The sequence below is a fragment of the Rattus norvegicus genome, chromosome 3 (assembly GCF_021556685.1).
Source record: "Rattus norvegicus strain SHRSP/BbbUtx chromosome 3, alternate assembly SHRSP_T2T, whole genome shotgun sequence".
NCBI lineage: Eukaryota > Metazoa > Chordata > Mammalia > Rodentia > Muridae > Rattus > Rattus norvegicus.
The window spans coordinates 8,358,640-8,374,998 of NC_141536.1; the positions used below are offsets into that span (position 1 = coordinate 8,358,640).

A 16,359-nucleotide genomic window follows, 5' to 3' on the forward strand; every position below is an offset into this window, starting at 1 on the left:
TCAAATGACTTGCTGCGATCTGTGTACAGATCACAAGTCTAATAAGTCCTGAAACTGATGAGGGCTCCCAGGTGATGGGGTAAATCGTGAGCCTGGGGACACTCCAGTCAGCACTCTTCTATTACTGGTAGGCCAGGGCAGCCACACTTGCCGATGGTCCCAAATTCATAAATTCTTATTTTGCCTGCCTGCCTACCTGCCTTCCCACCTCCCTCCCTCCCTTCCTCCTTTCCTTCCTGGTTTTTGATACAGTGTCTCATACAGCCTAAGGCTTCCTTCAAACTTGCTATGTAGTTGAAGTTAACCTGAACTTCTGATCATCCTGCCCCTAACTTCCAACTACTAGATTTGAGGGGTGAACCATCATGCATGGCCCGAAGCCTTGAATCTTTACAGTAGACGCGAGTGTGGGGCCCATCATCATCCAGATGGGAACTAAGACCTCAGGAATAAGAAATGTTCCCTAGTCACACGATTACAATGAGGGAGGGAACTCTGGAAGTATTTCTGAGCGGCAGAGGTCAGAGGAAGCTCATTTGATCTGTTAAGCATTGACCAGATCCATCAGGGTGAACATTTTTTTGCCAATAGATCTGGTAGGAACAACAAGAGGCGAGGCTTCCTCTTAATTCACTTCTGTCTTAAGGCCACGGAGATTCAGGTGCCTACCATACCATTGGCTGTAGCGTTTGTGACTGGGCGAGATCCCATGCCAGAAGAGATCCCTGCATTGGCCCTGAGATGCTAACAGGTGTGGAGCCATCTCCAGCTGACGGAAATGGAAGGAAGCAGCTGCTGGAGCACCATCCACACAGGTATAGCCAACTCAGAGTCAGCTCTGACACGGACTCCAGGTACAGGCAGTAGCATTTCCTGGGCTAGCCATAGCACAACTCGCTGTGAACTCTGGATCTCGAGTCAGCTCCCTAACCGACTGAAGCCGTCGAGCTGTGCTGGCTCGGGTGTCAACCCCCAGCTGCAACAAGGTCTCTGAGGACAGAATGAGAAGCGGCTGGATTGCCACAGCTGCCGCCAAGTTCACCTTCATCACAGACTCCTTTCGGAGACGCAGCATCATTCCAGCACGAATGTTAGATCTTGAGCCTGCTTACTGTCCTGGAGTTCCAGCATGAGACTCAGAGCTCCCAGAAGCTGCAGAAGCACTTCGAGTTTCAGCTTCTGAGGTAGACATAGTCCTGGAGGCCTCTCAGGAGCCAGTGTTGTCTGCAGAGCCAACTCTAGCCAAGGGTCAGGGGCAAGCGAAAGCCAGAGCAACCTCTGCCACAGAGCACAATCTCACCATGCAGCACAGTTTGAAGAACTGGTCCCTTCTTTGTTTCCTGAAGTGCTTGACAAGTCATCGATGCTTCTTCTTCAAGAGCTTGGGAAGACTCACTGTGGCCAGCTGGCTTAGGCTTCTATTTACAGAAGAGTTTTGAGTTACAAATCTCTTGTTATAAGATGTGTTATTCAGAGTTCTCCAGGACACAGAGCCATAAAGATATTTGGTGGGTAAATATCATTGACTTATTACCTAGATGGGGGGGGGTTGAGAGGAACTTATTTCAATGAATTGGCTCTTAAAGTATGTAATGGCTAATCTTTTCAAAGATTTATTTATTTTATGTGTATGGGTGTTCTGCCTGCATATATGTATGTGCATCATGTATGTGCATCAGATCCCCTGGAACTAGAGTCACAGATGGCTGTGAACAGCTCTGTGGATGTTGGGAACCAAATCCAGATCCTCTGTCAGAGCAATCAGAGCTCTTAACTGTGGAGTCATTTCCCTAGTCCCCAGTGATGGTTAATCTTGATTGTAAGTTTGGTTGGTGGAGACATTTAGGAGATCAGGACAGTACTTCTCTGAGTATGTTTCAAGGGTGTTTTCTAAGACGAGCAGATCATGAAGGCTCTGACCTGTTTTAATCCATTAGTGGGTTCAGAATTGAAGAGACTATTGGGAGATATCCAGCTGTGCAGGATAGGGCTTCATTGGAGAAAATACATCACTAAGAAGACAAAGACATATCTATCTTTGAAAGATATATCTTGGCTCTAGACCCCACCCTCACCCCCTCTGCTTCCTAGCCGCCATGAATTCCCTCAATCCATTAGGCAGCCTTGATTATTTGTTACGTAATAGGTAATTGGGCTAAGGTTCAGAGCTGAGCAGGCCCAGGCCCAGAGCTTGACTTTAGGACTCCTTGCTAATCTCTGTCCTCCACTGACTTCTCTTTGTATCCAGGGTCCTGCACCCCCCAGACTAGAAGATCTTTCTGCTTAGGTAGGGTAGGAGTGAGAAGGGCTGATCCTGGGCTTGGGCCTTTCCCTGTCCTGGGGCCTGTCTGTTTGTTAGTACCAGGAACAGAGGATCACAGAACTAAGAGCTCAGAGTCCCCCCCTGAAGCTCCTGGATGCAGCCTCCTTCAGTGGGCCTCATGGGTCTCACAGGATCTAGGTTCAAATCCTGGTTCCGTCACTCTGCAGGACAGAAAGCCAGTTCCTGCGTTTCCTGGGATAGAGTTGCTTCCCTCTGAAAGCTCATGAGTTGGGGCCTCTGCTGTCCACTCCAATCTTCTCTCAGTTTTTGTCTAAGTTCCTGTCAAACTCTGCTTCCAGTATTTAAAGGGTTTTCAGGCCCAAGGCATCAAACGTTGATTCATACTTGCTGCAAACAAGTTCCCAGAGGCTCACAGAAGCACAGAGCTGAGCTGGACCATGCAGCTGCTGACACTGCAGGGCTGGGTCTGCTCTCTGAGGTTCAAGTCATGATGCCTCCTCTGAGTCCTGCTAGTACTGAGCAGGTGATGGTCCTGGGGAGGGAGGACTGAGGATAGGAACTGGCTTCTAAGGCCATGTTTAGCAAAGCCATGGTGCCACTTCTGTTTGTGTATGTGCATGAGTGTTTTGCCTGCATGTATGTTTGTACATCACTTGTGTCTTGGTGTTCACAGAGGCCGGAGGAGGACGTAAGATCCCCTGAACTTGGGGTTACAGAAGGTTTTTAGCTGCCACGTGGGTGCTGGAAATCAAACCTGATTCACTAAAGAACAGGCTCTTGTCTTGGCCTTGCGTCCTGCTACCAGTCACCTTGTGTCTTAGTTATCCGTCTTGGCCTCCTTTTCCGTTGCTGTGATAAAATACCACGACAGAAGCAGATTAAGCAGAAAGCATTTGGGGTGCAGTTTAGCATGATAGGGAAGTCACGGTGGCAGGGTTGAAGCAACTAGTCCACACGGCCTGTCAAGGAGCAGAGAGTGATGAATGCTGGCGCTCCGGGATCCTAGCCCAGAGAATGCTGTCACCCACAACGAGTTGGTCTTTCACTGCAATTAACCTAATCAGGGACAGCCAGAGGTTCATCTCCTGGGTGATTTCAGATCTCATCAAGTGGCACATTGAGTCGAACTGTCCCGATTCCCGACTAAAGCAACTTAAAGAAGGAAGAAATAGTTTTGGCTTACAGTTCAAGGGGACACAATGCAATCCTGACGCAGAAGTCATGACAGTCGTGTTTAGGAAGCAGCCGGCTGCATTGACCGTACAGTCAGGAAGCAGAGAGGGAGGTGGATGGGTGCTACTCAAACCTGCTTTGTCTTTTTCGTTTAGTCTTGGAGACTTCAACCATGGGATGATGCTACCCAGACTCAGGGTAGGTTCTCCCTCCTCAGTTGGCTTTCGTGGCGATTCTAAATCTCATCAAGGTGACAGTCAAGACGAATCACATCCTGGTTCTGGAAGGATAGCTCAGTGGTTAAGAGCGCTCACAGCTCTTCAGAGGACTTAGGTTCAGTTTCCAACGTCCATGTGATTGATGCCCTCTTTAGGCCTTCATGGATACCCACACACATGTGCCACACACACATAAATAAAAACAAACCGTAAAGAAAGGTGAAGAAAACATGTTTAGTCATGCTTTTTTTATTTTTAAATCCAAATAACTCCTCTTTAGTTCTCAGTATGCAGGCGACATGATATGCATGTTACAGGATTACAAGGTGACAAGACAGAAACATCAGTCAAAAAGGCCAGAAGGACTTTTTCCATAGCTAAGGAGGTCAGGGTGTATTTTTGTTGCAAGCACAGTTTATAAGCTTGTCTGAGAGCTTCTGCTTCTGTGCTGACCCAGATCAAGCCCCAGCAGAGCCTCTTCCTGGGGCCTGCTTATTCTTCTGGTGTTTCTGTCTCACCTCAGGAGGAAGCAGCAGGCAGGGAGACTTCACTCAGGGTGGGGACTGAGGTGGGGACTGAGGCCTGAGCGTAGACAAGCAGTTCTTGCATATCCCTCAGGACCAGGACTGATCCTGGCTCCTGAGGAAGGTGTGAGCCCCGGGGTGGGGGTGGGGGTGAGGGTGAGGGGTGTGTGTGCTTGCATCACCCTTGTGGCTCCAAATTCCTAGGTAGGGCACTTCCCACGCTGGGAATATTCTCACTGGACCAGGGTCCTGAGACGTGCCAGAGGCAGTCATGAGGAAGGCTAATTCTACAAATTAGCTCACCTATTCACATCGATCCAAACAAAACTTCAGTCTCCTGGACAGAGGGGTGTGGACAATGACTTTGGTGTGGATTGGGGAAGGCAGGATTCTGCTTCCAGAGCAATCCTGCAAGTCAAGCAGCAGGAGCAGCAGGAGCAGCAGCAGCTGAGAGGCCAGGAGCACAGAGCTGAGCTGGACCATGCAGCTGCTGACACTCACTGCAGGGCTGGGGCTGCTCTCCTTGGTCCCTGCCATGATGCCTCCTCTGAGTCCTGCCACTACTGAGAAGGTGATGGCCCTGGAGAGTGAGGACTGAGGATAGGAACTGGCTTCCAAGGTCAGAGCTTGGACTGGGTGTGTCTCCGGCTTGCTGATGGAAGCCACAGGTGGTGTTGAAGAGATAGCTCTCTCCTGTGCTTGGTAGGATCTTCTCAGATGGCAGTGGGGCTTGAGCAGGCACTAGGCCACAGTCATGCCTTCTTCTTACTGTGTGCCCTTGGAGACTAAGAGCCTGCTGGGGGGATGGGGGAGCTTGTTGGGTGGATCCTGTCCTGGCTCTAACCAGACTCCCAAGGATAGGCTTCCTTCCTTCCTTTCAGTGTGTGTGTCTGAGTGTGTGTGTGTGTGTGTGTGTGTGTGTATGTGTGTGTGTCTGTGTGTGTGTCTGTGTGTGTGAGTGTCTGTGAGTGTGTATGTGTGTGTGAGTGTGTATGTGTATGTGTGTGTGTGTCTGTGAGTGTGTATGTGTGTGTCTGTGTGTGTGAGTGTGTATGTGTGTATATGTATGTGTGTGTCTGTGAGTGTGTATGTGTGTGTATGTGTGTGTATGTGTGTGTATGTCTGTGAGTGTGTATGTGTGTTCGTGTGTGAGAGTGTGTATGTGTGTGTTTGTGTGTGTGAGTGTGTGTATGTGTGTGTATGTGTGTGTGACTGTGTGTGTGAGTGTGTATTTGTGTGTGTATGTGTGTATGTGTGAATGTATGTGTGTATGTTAGTGTGTGTGTTTGTGTGTCTGTGTGTGTGTCTGTGAGTGTGAGTGTGTGTGTATGTGTGTCTGTGAGTGTGTGTCTGTATGTGTGTCTGTGAGTGTGTGTGTCTGTATGTGTGTCTGTGAGTGTGTGAATGTGTGAATGTGTGTGTGTGTGTGTGTGTGTGTGTGTGTGTGTGCTTCAGAGACACTTTTTTTTCTTTTTTCTTTTTTTTTTTTTTCGGAGCCGGGGACCAAACCCAGGGCCTTGCGCTCCCTAGGCAAGGGCTTTACTGCTGAGCTAAATCCCCAACACCCAGAGACACTTCTTATATTCTTCCAATAAGTGGATTCCAGATTTCATCCAGTTTAAGGTCCCTGTGACTGTTGTGTATCTGGGGACACAGCACCAACTGCCTAGTGACTTAAGGAGGACACTGAGGAGTCCATTCTTGGTGGAATCTTAGCACGTTGACTCTAGACAGTGAGGCAGACCGTGGTCAGCTGGTACCGTCATGGTTATCTCAGGTCACCTCCTCAGCCGTGTCTCTTCTGCCCTGTCCCTGAAATGAAAGGTCAGCCCTGTCCTCCACATCTCACTTCTCAGCTCCTTCTGGATAGCTGTGCAGAGTCTGTGGTCAGGGCTCTTCCCGGGAAGTGTTTCTCCCAGGAGGCCTCTGCCCTGTCTGTTTGGTTCTGGCTGTGGCTGCTGGTGAGGGACAGCCGTGACCAGGACTCCTGACATCCCAGCATCTCGGACCCCTCCATGCTGCACCGAGACCTAACCACATGCTCCTCCTACCTCTCACCCTCCTGATTCCTCTCTCCCTGCAACCGCGTGTACTCGTGGCCTCCAACTCTAGCTCTTAGGCAAGTGGCACATAAAGCGCTGGGCAGGAGACATGCCTATCCCTGAATGGAGATGGAAGGACCCACTGCCTCCCTTCACCTTCGAAAGAAACGGTCTTGACGAGCTGGAGTTCAGGATGAACCTGACGTGAGTGGCCTCTGTGGGGGTAGCCCTGTCTGCTGCTGCTGAGCAACTGTAACTGTGGCTAAGTGCATACCGCCTTGCCTTAGCTACTCACTGAGGGAACGAGGATCCTCTGTGCTGTCTGGGCAACAGCCCGCTGAGCTCTGCAAGCGTGGGAATGGTGCTCTGAGGACACTGAACTGAGAGTTCATGAGGTCAGGAATCTCACTGGCTGTGTTCTGTGCCAGTGCTGAGTAGGGTGAGAGGATTTCCAGCATGGGGTTGCTTGCTCCTGGAGAGGCCGGCATGGGCCCCAGAGTTAGGAATAAGGAAGGGCGTGTGCCCTGGGAAGAGCCACATTTGGACTCTGTGTTCTAGGAAACCCATCGGCTGTATTCAGTACAAGCTGCCTCTGTATGAGGGGGAGGACCCTGGCACATTCCTCACGTGTAAGTGGCTAGGTTCCAGTTCTTACTTCAGGGAAGGCCCGGCGGGAGACCGACTTCTCACGTGGCTGTGCTGCCCACAGGGTGGAGGCATGTCATCCACATCCACTTCCTGCCCGGGAAGAGCTTCGCCATTGCCTACTTCAGGGGCAAAATGAACTATCAGTACTACCAGATGATGATGCTCATGGGTGAGTTCCACTCTCTGTCTCTGAGGACGGATTCTTGGGCACAGACAGGAACCAGGCCCATGTTTTTCTGCTTGGTGTGCTTCATTCTGCTCCTGGGGAGCCTCTCCTGCACTCCCTGAAGTCACCAGGAGGGGGATGTGTACGCCCTTGGCCTTTTTTGATCTTCAGTTCTCACAGGACCAATCCTAGCGTCAGAAATTCCCACATACTCTTGACCCAGGTAGCCCCTGACCACTCATCTTCCATTAATCAGCCTTTTTACGGTCCTGCTCTGAACAGGTGGCTCATTTAATCACTGGGGACATTGGGCAGCACGAGCAGTCTTCATGATGGGAGGGATTGTAGCATTCATAGGGTGGATGGAGACAGGAAGACGACCCAGCACCCTGCTAGGCGTAGGATGTCCCCCAAGGAAAGTTCTGTTTTCCAAGGTCAGGAGTGCCAGGTGGAGACCTCTGCCTGCCACTGCTATCAGCACACTGAGGACAATGTGTCCTTCCTGCAACCCTCACACAGTTATCTGTGTGAGCATTCAGCAGCTCTGTCCCCATGATCCTTTGTAACTCGGGTGTCACTAAGTGGACTCCTCTGCCAACCTTTGGTCTCCGCCTACCTCCTCTTCCCCTCCCGTGCTGGCCCCAATGAACTCACCAGTTGGAGACTCTGGGCATAAAAGGCCCCGAAGTGGCTTATGCAGGGTTTTAGGGTATAGCAGGGTCCAAAATACCCTGCCATTTTGCTTACAAACAAGGATTTTAGAGGTCCTTGGACCTTCCTAAACACACCTTTGTTTCCTCAAGCCACTGCTTACTACGGTACTGCACAGAATTTCTCATGTCCCTCCTCTTTCTGGCTGTCACGATTTCATTGGAGGCACAAACCTCCACACTAAGCAGGGCTTCTGGCAAAGTTGTGATGTGCAAGGGCCTTGTGTTGGATTCTGAAGTAATGTGATGTCTCCTGTTGGGAAGGATTCTGGGTGCAATATCTAAAGTACAGTGTCCCAGAGGGAAGGCCTGGGCTAAGGATGTCCTCCTCCTCCAGGAGCCCTAGAGAAACTGAGGTCTAACAGGGACCCTCCCATTGCTGGATAAGTCTTTCTTCCACGAAGGATGGGGGTGGTGGAGTAAACTTCTTTGGCCCAGATGGAAGATGGGGTTCCACTAGGAGAGGCTGGTTCCTGGTTTTGAGGAAGAACAAACTGATGCCTAGACCCTTTGTCTTCTCACCTGGTACTCTTTCAGTAGTGCAGCTCAGGGTAGGGCAAGGCATCCTTGAACTCAGGAGGAGTGTCTGTGCAGAGATTTTCACATGTGTCTCCAGCTCACCAGGACTGGAAGGGTGGCAGGCCTGTCCTAGGACGTCTCAGAAGGGAGCCATCTTGGGGTTTTAAGTCCCACAGCATAATCATTCAGTTCATTCAGTTCTGATGCCTGGTGTTCTATGTAAGCTTCCTCCTGGCTGCCCTCAGGTCTGGGCTGGGGAGATGCTGTACCTGGCACAGCAGCTCCAGTCAGTGACTGGGGCTCTTGGGAGGAGCTGCCTGTCCAGCCTGGAGTGGGGCTCCTCTCTTCTCCTTGTGGGCTTGGAGGCTCCGCCCTCCTAATACTCAGCTTCACCCCATCTGCCCTGCAGGCCGCACCCTGAAAGCTGACCCAGATGCTCCGAGGATCTTCAAGGAGTTTGTGATGAGTAAAATGCCCCAAACTGGAAAGATCATTATCCCTCCCCATGTTGGTAGGAGGGAATTTCCTCTTTTCCCCCTTTCTCCATCCTCACCCAGGCCTGTGCTCTGGATAGTTCTCCTGTCCAAGAGCGACCACAGGAACAGCGTCACACTTTGTAGCTCATCTACGTTTGCTCTGCCTTTTGTCCCTCTACAGAAGCCTGTGAGTTGGTCCAAGATTCCTAGTGCACTGAGGGAGTGCTGCAGAGTGCATGCAGGAAGCAGGAGCTGGGACCCTGGCTGACCTCTGCACCTACGTGCAGAACTCTCAGTGTCCAAGAGCACAGGCCCAACACCTACTCGTCCCCCATAAGTCTGCATTCAATAAATTTGGTCGATATCCCTCAATCACGTGTGTCTCATTGGGTTCAGTGGGCCCCAATTTTTTGTGTTAATTAGGTGTGGACAGATACTCAAATATGACCGTGATCACCAAGAAGGGAAAGATGGTCGTTTACATTTACAGGTCCCTGAATTAGTGCCATGCCACAGCACATAGGGCCACAGGGCACAGCAAGGGACAATCCGAGCAGATGTAGAGGAGCATGGGGTTGGGGGCAGAGCTTACATGGTGGTTAGTGGTGTGGAAGGGGTGAATAGGGTACGGGCAGGTAGGGGAGGTTGGCTAGCGTAGGTCTCTGCAGAGATCAGGCTCTCAAGATGTTCCTCGTGGTCTAGACACCTGGTAAAGAAGGGTGGCTTAAGTGTGAAAAGGTGGAATAAGTTGGATGTGGCTTCTGTGCACATAGAAGGTAAGGCTTGCAGCTGAGGTATTTGCTAGCTGTAGAAATTCACTCTCTGGGAGTGACGTTCTCCGTGGTCAGAGAGACCCAGAGGCAAGAACTCCAAAAAATTCAGAAAACATAAAACAGCATGAACATGACCGAGTCCTGGTTAAACAAGGTGAGGAATTGGTTAACATCTCCATAGAAATTCCCACAAATATGCCCAACATTTTCACATATTGTAGCCTTTCTTCTGGGCTCAGTTAGCTCCATTCAGAGGACACTCCTCCCAAGACTATCTGCCCAAATCCAGTGAAAGCAGGAGGCCATGGCTGAAGGATCCTGTGTCACTTTATTTGACTTGAGAATGAGGTTTGTTTGGGGCAGGTCCTTGTACAGTTGGAGCCACTTAAGTAGTGGCTATAGTGGACTTGCTAAGTAGAGGAGGGAGGCCCTCAGAACATCAGGCTAGACCTTGTGTGAACATGTCCTTCTCACTGATGTGCTCTCCAGCTGTCCCTCACAAAGGGCAGGTGACACTGTGAGGCAGGATGTCCCTGAGTCCAGGATGGGTATGAGTAGGGAAATTTGTACCCTTGCCTTGACACAGGATGGGAATCCTATCTTCCAGGCTCAAACCCTACCATTTCCCCTTAGCTGTTGGGGCAAGATGTGGACAGTAGGTGGTGCTGGAGGGCTGTAGAGACCCTGTGTGGACAGTAGGTGGTGCTAGAGGGCTGTAGGAACCCTGCTTCTTGGAAGCTCAAGGCTCTCCTCCTTTCGGACATGCAGAACACAGCCCACCCTTGCTCCCACCACCCTTGTGTAGAATTACCTCTGGTTCAGTTATTTCTACCTTCTTTCCTGTGTTAGAAACAAAACCTGGCTGTTTATTTTCAAAGATGTCTTGAACCAGCTTAAATCCAACCACAAATGATGATTAAAAACCTCAAATCCTGTTAGTGCCCACTAGTCCAGCTACCTCTCTCTCCTTCAAACTGGTATTCCACCGCAATGCACCCAAATGATATATTTAAACACACACACACACACACACACACACACACACACACACACACACACACACACACACACAAAACACGTAGTCTCCCAGCTGCTTCTAGATGCCATCAGGTTGACAATGGAGATGAACCATTGCATCACATCTCGGAACTTAAACAAGTAGTTCCTCACACTACGTTCACATTGTAAGCACAGTCCATCACTTTGAGAAGTTCTGTCCCATGCAGACTCCTGTGCAAGCCCCAGAAGAGTGACTCCTTTCTCTTCCTGAGACCTTTTCATTCTCCTGGTGTTTCTGTCTCACCTCAGGAGGAAGCATGAGAAGTGGAGATTTCACTCAGGGTGGGGACTGAGGCCTGAGCATAGACAGATAGCTCTTGCCTATCCCTCAGGACCAGGGCTGGTCTCTGGCTCCTGAGGAAAGTGCGAGCCGGGGTGGGGGGGTGGGGGACTTGCATCACCCTTGTGGCTCCAGATTCCTAGGTAGGGCACTTCCCACTCTGGGAATATTCTCACTGGACCAGGGTCCTGAGATGTGCCAGAGGCAGTCATGAGGAAGGCTAATTCTACAAATTAGCTCATCTATTCACATCGATCCAAATAAAACTGCAATCTCTTGACTGAGATATTGGTGCATGTTGGGAAGGGCAAGATACTGCCCCAGAACCACCCTACAGGACAAGCAGCAGCAGCAGCTGAGAGGCCAGGAGCACAGAGCTGAGCTGGACCATGCAGCTGCTGACACTCACTGCAGGGCTGGGGCTGCTCTCCTTGGTTGGAGCCATGATGCCTAATTTAACTCCTGCCCATACTGAGCAGGTGATGGCCTTGGGGGTTGGGGTGGGGGAACTGAGGGTAAGAACTGGCTTCCAAGGTCAGAGCTTGGACTGGGTGTGTCTCGCCACGGTGGTGTTGAAGAGATAGCTCTCTCCTGTGCTTGGTAGGATCTCCTCAGATGGCAGTGGGGCTTGAGCAGGGAGTAGGCCACAGTCATGCCTTCTTCTCACTGTGTGCTCTTGGAGACTGAGAGACTGCCGGGGGGATGGGGGAGCTTGCTGGGTGGATCCTATCCTGGCTCTAACCAGACTCCCAAGGATAGGCTTCCTTCCTTCCTTTCAGTGTGTGTGTCCGAGTGTATGTGTGTGTGTGTGAGTGTGTATGTGTGTGTGTCTGTGTGTGAGTATGTGTGTGTATATGTGAGTGTGTGTGTCTGTGAGTGTGTATGTGTGTGTGTGAGTTTGTGTGTCTGTGTGTGTGTATGTGTGTGTATATGAGTGTGTGTGTGCGTGTGTGTGTGAGTGTGTATGTGTATGTGTGTGTGTCTGAGTGTGTATGTGTGTATGTGTGTGTACGTGTGAGTGTATGTGTATGTGTGAGTGTGTGTATGTGTGTGTGAGTGTGTATGTGTGTGTATGTGTGAGTGTGTTTGTATGTGTGAGTGTGTGTGTATGTGTGTGTATGTGTGTGTGTATGTGTGTGTATGTGTGTGTATGTGTGTGTGTTTGTGTGTATGTCCGTGAGTGTGTGTATGTGTGTGTGTGAGTGTGTGTGTGCGTGTGTGTGTGAGTGTGTGTGTGTGTGTGTGCATGCTTCAGAGACACTTCTTATATTCTTCCAATAAGTGGATTCCAGATTTCATCCAGTTTAAGGCCCCTGTGACTGTTGTGTATCTGGGGACACAGCACCAACTGCCTAGTGACTTAAGGAGGACACTGAGGAGTCCATTCTTGGTGGAATCTTTAGCACGTTGACTCTAGACAGTGAGGCAGACCGTGGTCAGCTGGTACCGTCATGGTTATCTCAGGTCACCTCCTCAGCCGTGTCTCTTCTGCCCTGTCCCTGAAATGAAAGGTCAGCCCTGTCCTCCACATCTCACTTCTCAGCTCCTTCTGGATAGCTGTGCAGAGTCTGTGGTCAGGGCTCTTCCCGGGAAGTGTTCCTCCCAGGAGGCCTCTGCCCTGTCTGTTTGGTTCTGGCTGTGGCTGCTGGTGAGGGACAGCCGTGACCAGGACTCCTGACATCCCAGCATCTCGGACCCCTCCATGCTGCACCGAGACCTAACCACATGCTCCTCCTACCTCTCACCCTCCTGATTCCTCTCTCCCTGCAACCGCGTGTACTCGTGGCCTCCGACTCTAGCTCTTAGGCAAGTGGCACATAAAGCGCTGGGCAGGAGACATGCCTATCCCTGAATGGAGATGGAAGGACCCACTGCCTCCCTTCACCTTCGAAAGAAACGGTCTTGACGAGCTGGAGTTCAGGATGAACCTGACGTGAGTGGCCTCTGTGGGGGTAGCCCTGTCTGCTGCTGCTGAGCAATTGTAACTGTGGCTAAGCGCATACCGCCTTGCCTTAGCTACTCACTGAGGGAACGAGGATCCTCTGTGCTGTCTGGGCAACAGCCCGCTGAGCTCTGCAAGCGTGGGAATGGTGCTCTGAGGACACTGAACTGAATACTGAGTTCATGAGGTCAGGAATCTCACTGGCTGTGTTCTGTGCCAGTGCTGAGTAGGGTGAGAGGATTTCCAGCATGGGGTTGCTTGCTCCTGGAGAGGCCGGCATGGGCCCCAGAGTTAGGAATAAGGAAGGGCGTGTGCCCTGGGAAGAGCCACATTTGGACTCTGTGTTCTAGGAAACCCATCGGCTGTATTCAGTACAAGCTGCCTCTGTATGAGGGGGAGGACCCTGGCACATTCCTCACGTGTAAGTGGCTAGGTTCCAGTTCTTACTTCAGGGAAGGCCCGGCGGGAGACCGACTTCTCACGTGGCTGTGCTGCCCACAGGGTGGAGGCATGTCATCTACATCCACTTCCTGCCCGGGAAGAGCTTCGCCATTGCCTACTACAGGGGCAAAATGAACTATCAGTACTACCAGATGATGATGCTCATGGGTGAGTTCTAGCCCTGTCTGTGTTTTAGCATGGATTCCTGGGAGCACACACAGACCAGGCCTATGTTTTCTTTTGAGGTCATTTTAATTTTCCTCAGTTTAGAGAGCCCCTTCTGCATGGACTGGTTTTGTGGGTTGGGTTGCAAGCATTTTGTCCTCTCTTTTTCTGCTCTTACATTATTAATCATTGAGCCGGAGTCCTGGGTGCACTTTGTTCTGTCCAGCACCTCAGTGTCTCTTGCATCCCTGATCTTGTCAGTCTTTGTCATAGTCTTGCATGGTTCTATTTGGGTCTTACCTGGCCCCATTTAGACTCCCGAGCCATGTGTTACGTGTTATGAGGCATGTACTGTGGTGGTAAGGGTGGAGTTATGGCATTCTGAGGGTGGATCTTAGCACACTGTCCAATACCCTGCTTGGCCCAGGATGCTCTCAGAAGAAGAACACTTTCCTAACGGTTTGCAGTAGAGAACCACATGCCCATTCTCAGCCCTGAGGCTCTTGCCACGGTGGTCCTCAATGGTGTACCATAGACCTTTCCTGATGTGTAACCTCACAGGGCTGCTTCCCTGGCTCCTGCTAACATTCTTGGCTCATCTCCCTATGTCACTTCCTGTTTTAACCACCACTGGCTTTAACCTCATGGAGGCTTGGGCCCACATGTCCCAACAATGGCCTGTTCTGGGTCTTTTCATGGATCAAACAGCTACAGGACAAAGGCACCTTCCCACTGGCCCTGCCTTCAGATTAGGAAAAAGACTGCGGGTTGGATTTAGGGGTAAAGCACATAACTCTGGTCAGGAGGGATTCAGGGCACAGCCTTTGGAGACTTAGTATTGACGGGGAGAGGTCTGGACCAAGGATCTGCCAAGGGACCTGGGGGAGCTGAGGATATCATTGTGCCTGATGGCCTTTTTTGGATGGGGGATAGGCTTTTATGGCCCAGCAGAGAGGGTTCTACTAGGAGAGGTTGGTTCCTGGTTTTGAAGAAGGACAAACTGATGGCTAGACCCTTTGTCTGCTCACTGGGAGGGTGGCAGGCCTGTCCAAGGATGTCTCAGAAGGGAGCCATCTTGGGGTTTTAAGTCCCACAGCATACTCATTCAGTTCATTCAGTTCTGATGCCTGGTGGTCCATGTAAGCTTCCTCCTGGCTGCCCTCAGGTCTGGGCTGGGGAGATGCTGTACCTGGGACAGCAGCTCCAGTCAGTGACTGGGGCTCTTGGGAGGAGCTGTCTGTCCAGCCTTGAGTGGGGCTCCTCTCTTCTCCTTGTGGGCTTGGAGGCTCCGCCCTCCTAATACTCAGCTTCACCCCATCTGCCCTGCAGGCCGCACCCTGAAAGCTGACCTAGATGCTCTGAGGGTCTTCAAGATGTTTATGATAAGTAAAATGGGGGAAAAAGCCAAGACAAAGAAGCCTCCTCACGCTGGTAACGAGAAGGGTTTTCCCTTCTTTCCTTCCTGTTGCTTCAGTTCTGTCAGCGTGACCGCGCAACGCCTTTCTAACTCCTCATCTCTTCCTTGGTCTGCAGACGCCTGTGAGTTGCCCAGAGATTCCTAACACAGGAGGAGCATCTCAGAGACCGTGTAGCAGCAGGAGTAGGGATCCGCCACGTGCCTTCCGTCTTGGTCACAACACTTAGTGCTGAGAAAGGAAAAGGCAGGGCCAATCGCCCACATCTCTTCCCAACAGGAAATAAATAAATAAATAAATAAATAAATAAATAAATAAATAAATAAATGTGCTCAGTGTACCTGGGCCATGTGTGTCACATAACAGCTTATGGGCCCAGGCTTTAATCTTTTAACTTTAAAACTTATTTATTTGCATGCATTTGCATGTGCATGGATCCGTGTGTAATTTGTGAGTGTGCATGTGTAGAGGTCAGAAGTCAATACCGGGTGTTTTTTTTTAGGTTCTGAACACTTGCAAGTGACTTATTTATTTTTATGTTATGTGCCTGTATGAATGCATGAAACATGTATACGGGGCTCACAGAGGCCAGAAGGGAGTATCAGGTCCCCTGGAGACGGAATTCTAGTTGGCTGTACGCTGCCTCATATGTGTGCTGGGGACCAAACTGGGGGTCTCTGGAAGAATAGAGCTGAGTCAAGCCGTCTCTCGCACACCCATTTTATTTTCTCTCATTGGCTGGGAGCTTATCTGTTTCACTTAGCTTTCTGGGCAGCAAGCCTCAGGGATCCTTTATCTCTGCCACTCGGCATTTAGACTAAGAGTGCCTACTGCCATGCCTGGCTGTTTACGTGGGTCCTGGGGATGGAGTTCAGATCCCCCTGATTGTAAGCAAGCACTTCACTGACTGGGACACTTCCTCGGCCTAGTAGACTTCATTTTCTAAAGTGTAGACCAACACTCAAGTGTGATCATGATAATCGGGAAGGAAGGACTTCGGTTCACTTTCTCAGATCCTCACATAGGTGCCAGGCCACACGGTCCAGCACTGGGCATCCTGAAAAGCAGGAGGTAGGGATGGGGTTGGAGTCTACACGGTGGCTAGTGAGGGAAGCACAGGTGATCAGGGTCACAGGGAGGTAGGTGGAGTGGCTAGTGTGGGCCACTGAAGAGCTTGGGCTCTTGGGAACTCCCTAGCGGACTGACGGACGGTGGTCCAGATGTGAGGCCACTGAGGAGGGTGGGTGGGTGCTCTGTGCACACGGAAGGCAGGGTTTTCAGACGAGGTAGTTCTCTGGGAATTAGTGAACTTTGGAGGATGTGGCCATCTGGAGACATGTTACCAAAAGACCAGAACTACCAAAATGTAAACAATAAGTAAACGAAAACACATGTAACAGAACTCTAAACACAGAGAAAATACAAAAACATAAGCCAAAAGCATGCAAGCAAACAAACAAGCAAACGACAAAACAAAACAAATCCAGAAAAATGTAAGGCAAACTGTGGTTGAACCAGATTCTA

At 50.6% G+C, this 16,359-nt stretch overlaps 2 protein-coding genes across 7 annotated transcripts; both read left to right on the plus strand.

The window, feature by feature from the left end:
* Window positions 1–952: 952 nt before the first annotated feature.
* On the plus strand, window positions 953–9,132 carry Lcnl (Lipocalin like). Of its 6 annotated transcripts, none has more exons than XM_087654409.1 (6): window positions 993–1,508; window positions 6,312–6,445; window positions 6,800–6,870; window positions 6,951–7,058; window positions 8,694–8,795; window positions 8,942–9,132. In XM_087654409.1, the coding sequence occupies exons 2-6, from the start codon at window positions 6,351–6,353 to the stop codon at window positions 8,968–8,970; spliced, it is 405 nt and encodes a 134-aa protein (XP_087510535.1). In that variant the 5' UTR covers window positions 993–1,508; window positions 6,312–6,350; the 3' UTR covers window positions 8,971–9,132.
* A 2,031-nt stretch (window positions 9,133–11,163) lies between these two features.
* Window positions 11,164–15,202, plus strand: LOC102547612 (uncharacterized). The gene is made up of 6 exons (XM_087655313.1): window positions 11,164–11,351; window positions 12,672–12,805; window positions 13,165–13,235; window positions 13,316–13,423; window positions 14,750–14,851; window positions 14,954–15,202. Exons 1-6 carry the CDS (start codon window positions 11,262–11,264, stop codon window positions 14,980–14,982), a joined length of 534 nt encoding a protein of 177 aa, XP_087511439.1. The 5' UTR covers window positions 11,164–11,261; the 3' UTR covers window positions 14,983–15,202.
* Window positions 15,203–16,359: the final 1,157 nt, after the last annotated feature.

Coding starts and splice junctions, on each gene's coding strand:
- Lcnl (XM_087654406.1), top strand. CDS start 4,681: ATGCAGCTGCTGACACTCACTGCAGGGCTGGGGCTGCTCTCCTTGGTC. Junction 6,446..6,799: donor GAGTTCAGGATGAACCTGAC/GTGAGTGGCCTC, acceptor TCTGTGTTCTAG/GAAACCCATCGGCTGTATTC. Junction 7,059..8,693: donor CCAGATGATGATGCTCATGG/GTGAGTTCCACT, acceptor TCTGCCCTGCAG/GCCGCACCCTGAAAGCTGAC.
- LOC102547612 (XM_087655313.1), top strand. CDS start 11,262: ATGCAGCTGCTGACACTCACTGCAGGGCTGGGGCTGCTCTCCTTGGTT. Junction 13,424..14,749: donor CCAGATGATGATGCTCATGG/GTGAGTTCTAGC, acceptor TCTGCCCTGCAG/GCCGCACCCTGAAAGCTGAC. Junction 14,852..14,953: donor AAAGAAGCCTCCTCACGCTG/GTAACGAGAAGG, acceptor CTTGGTCTGCAG/ACGCCTGTGAGTTGCCCAGA.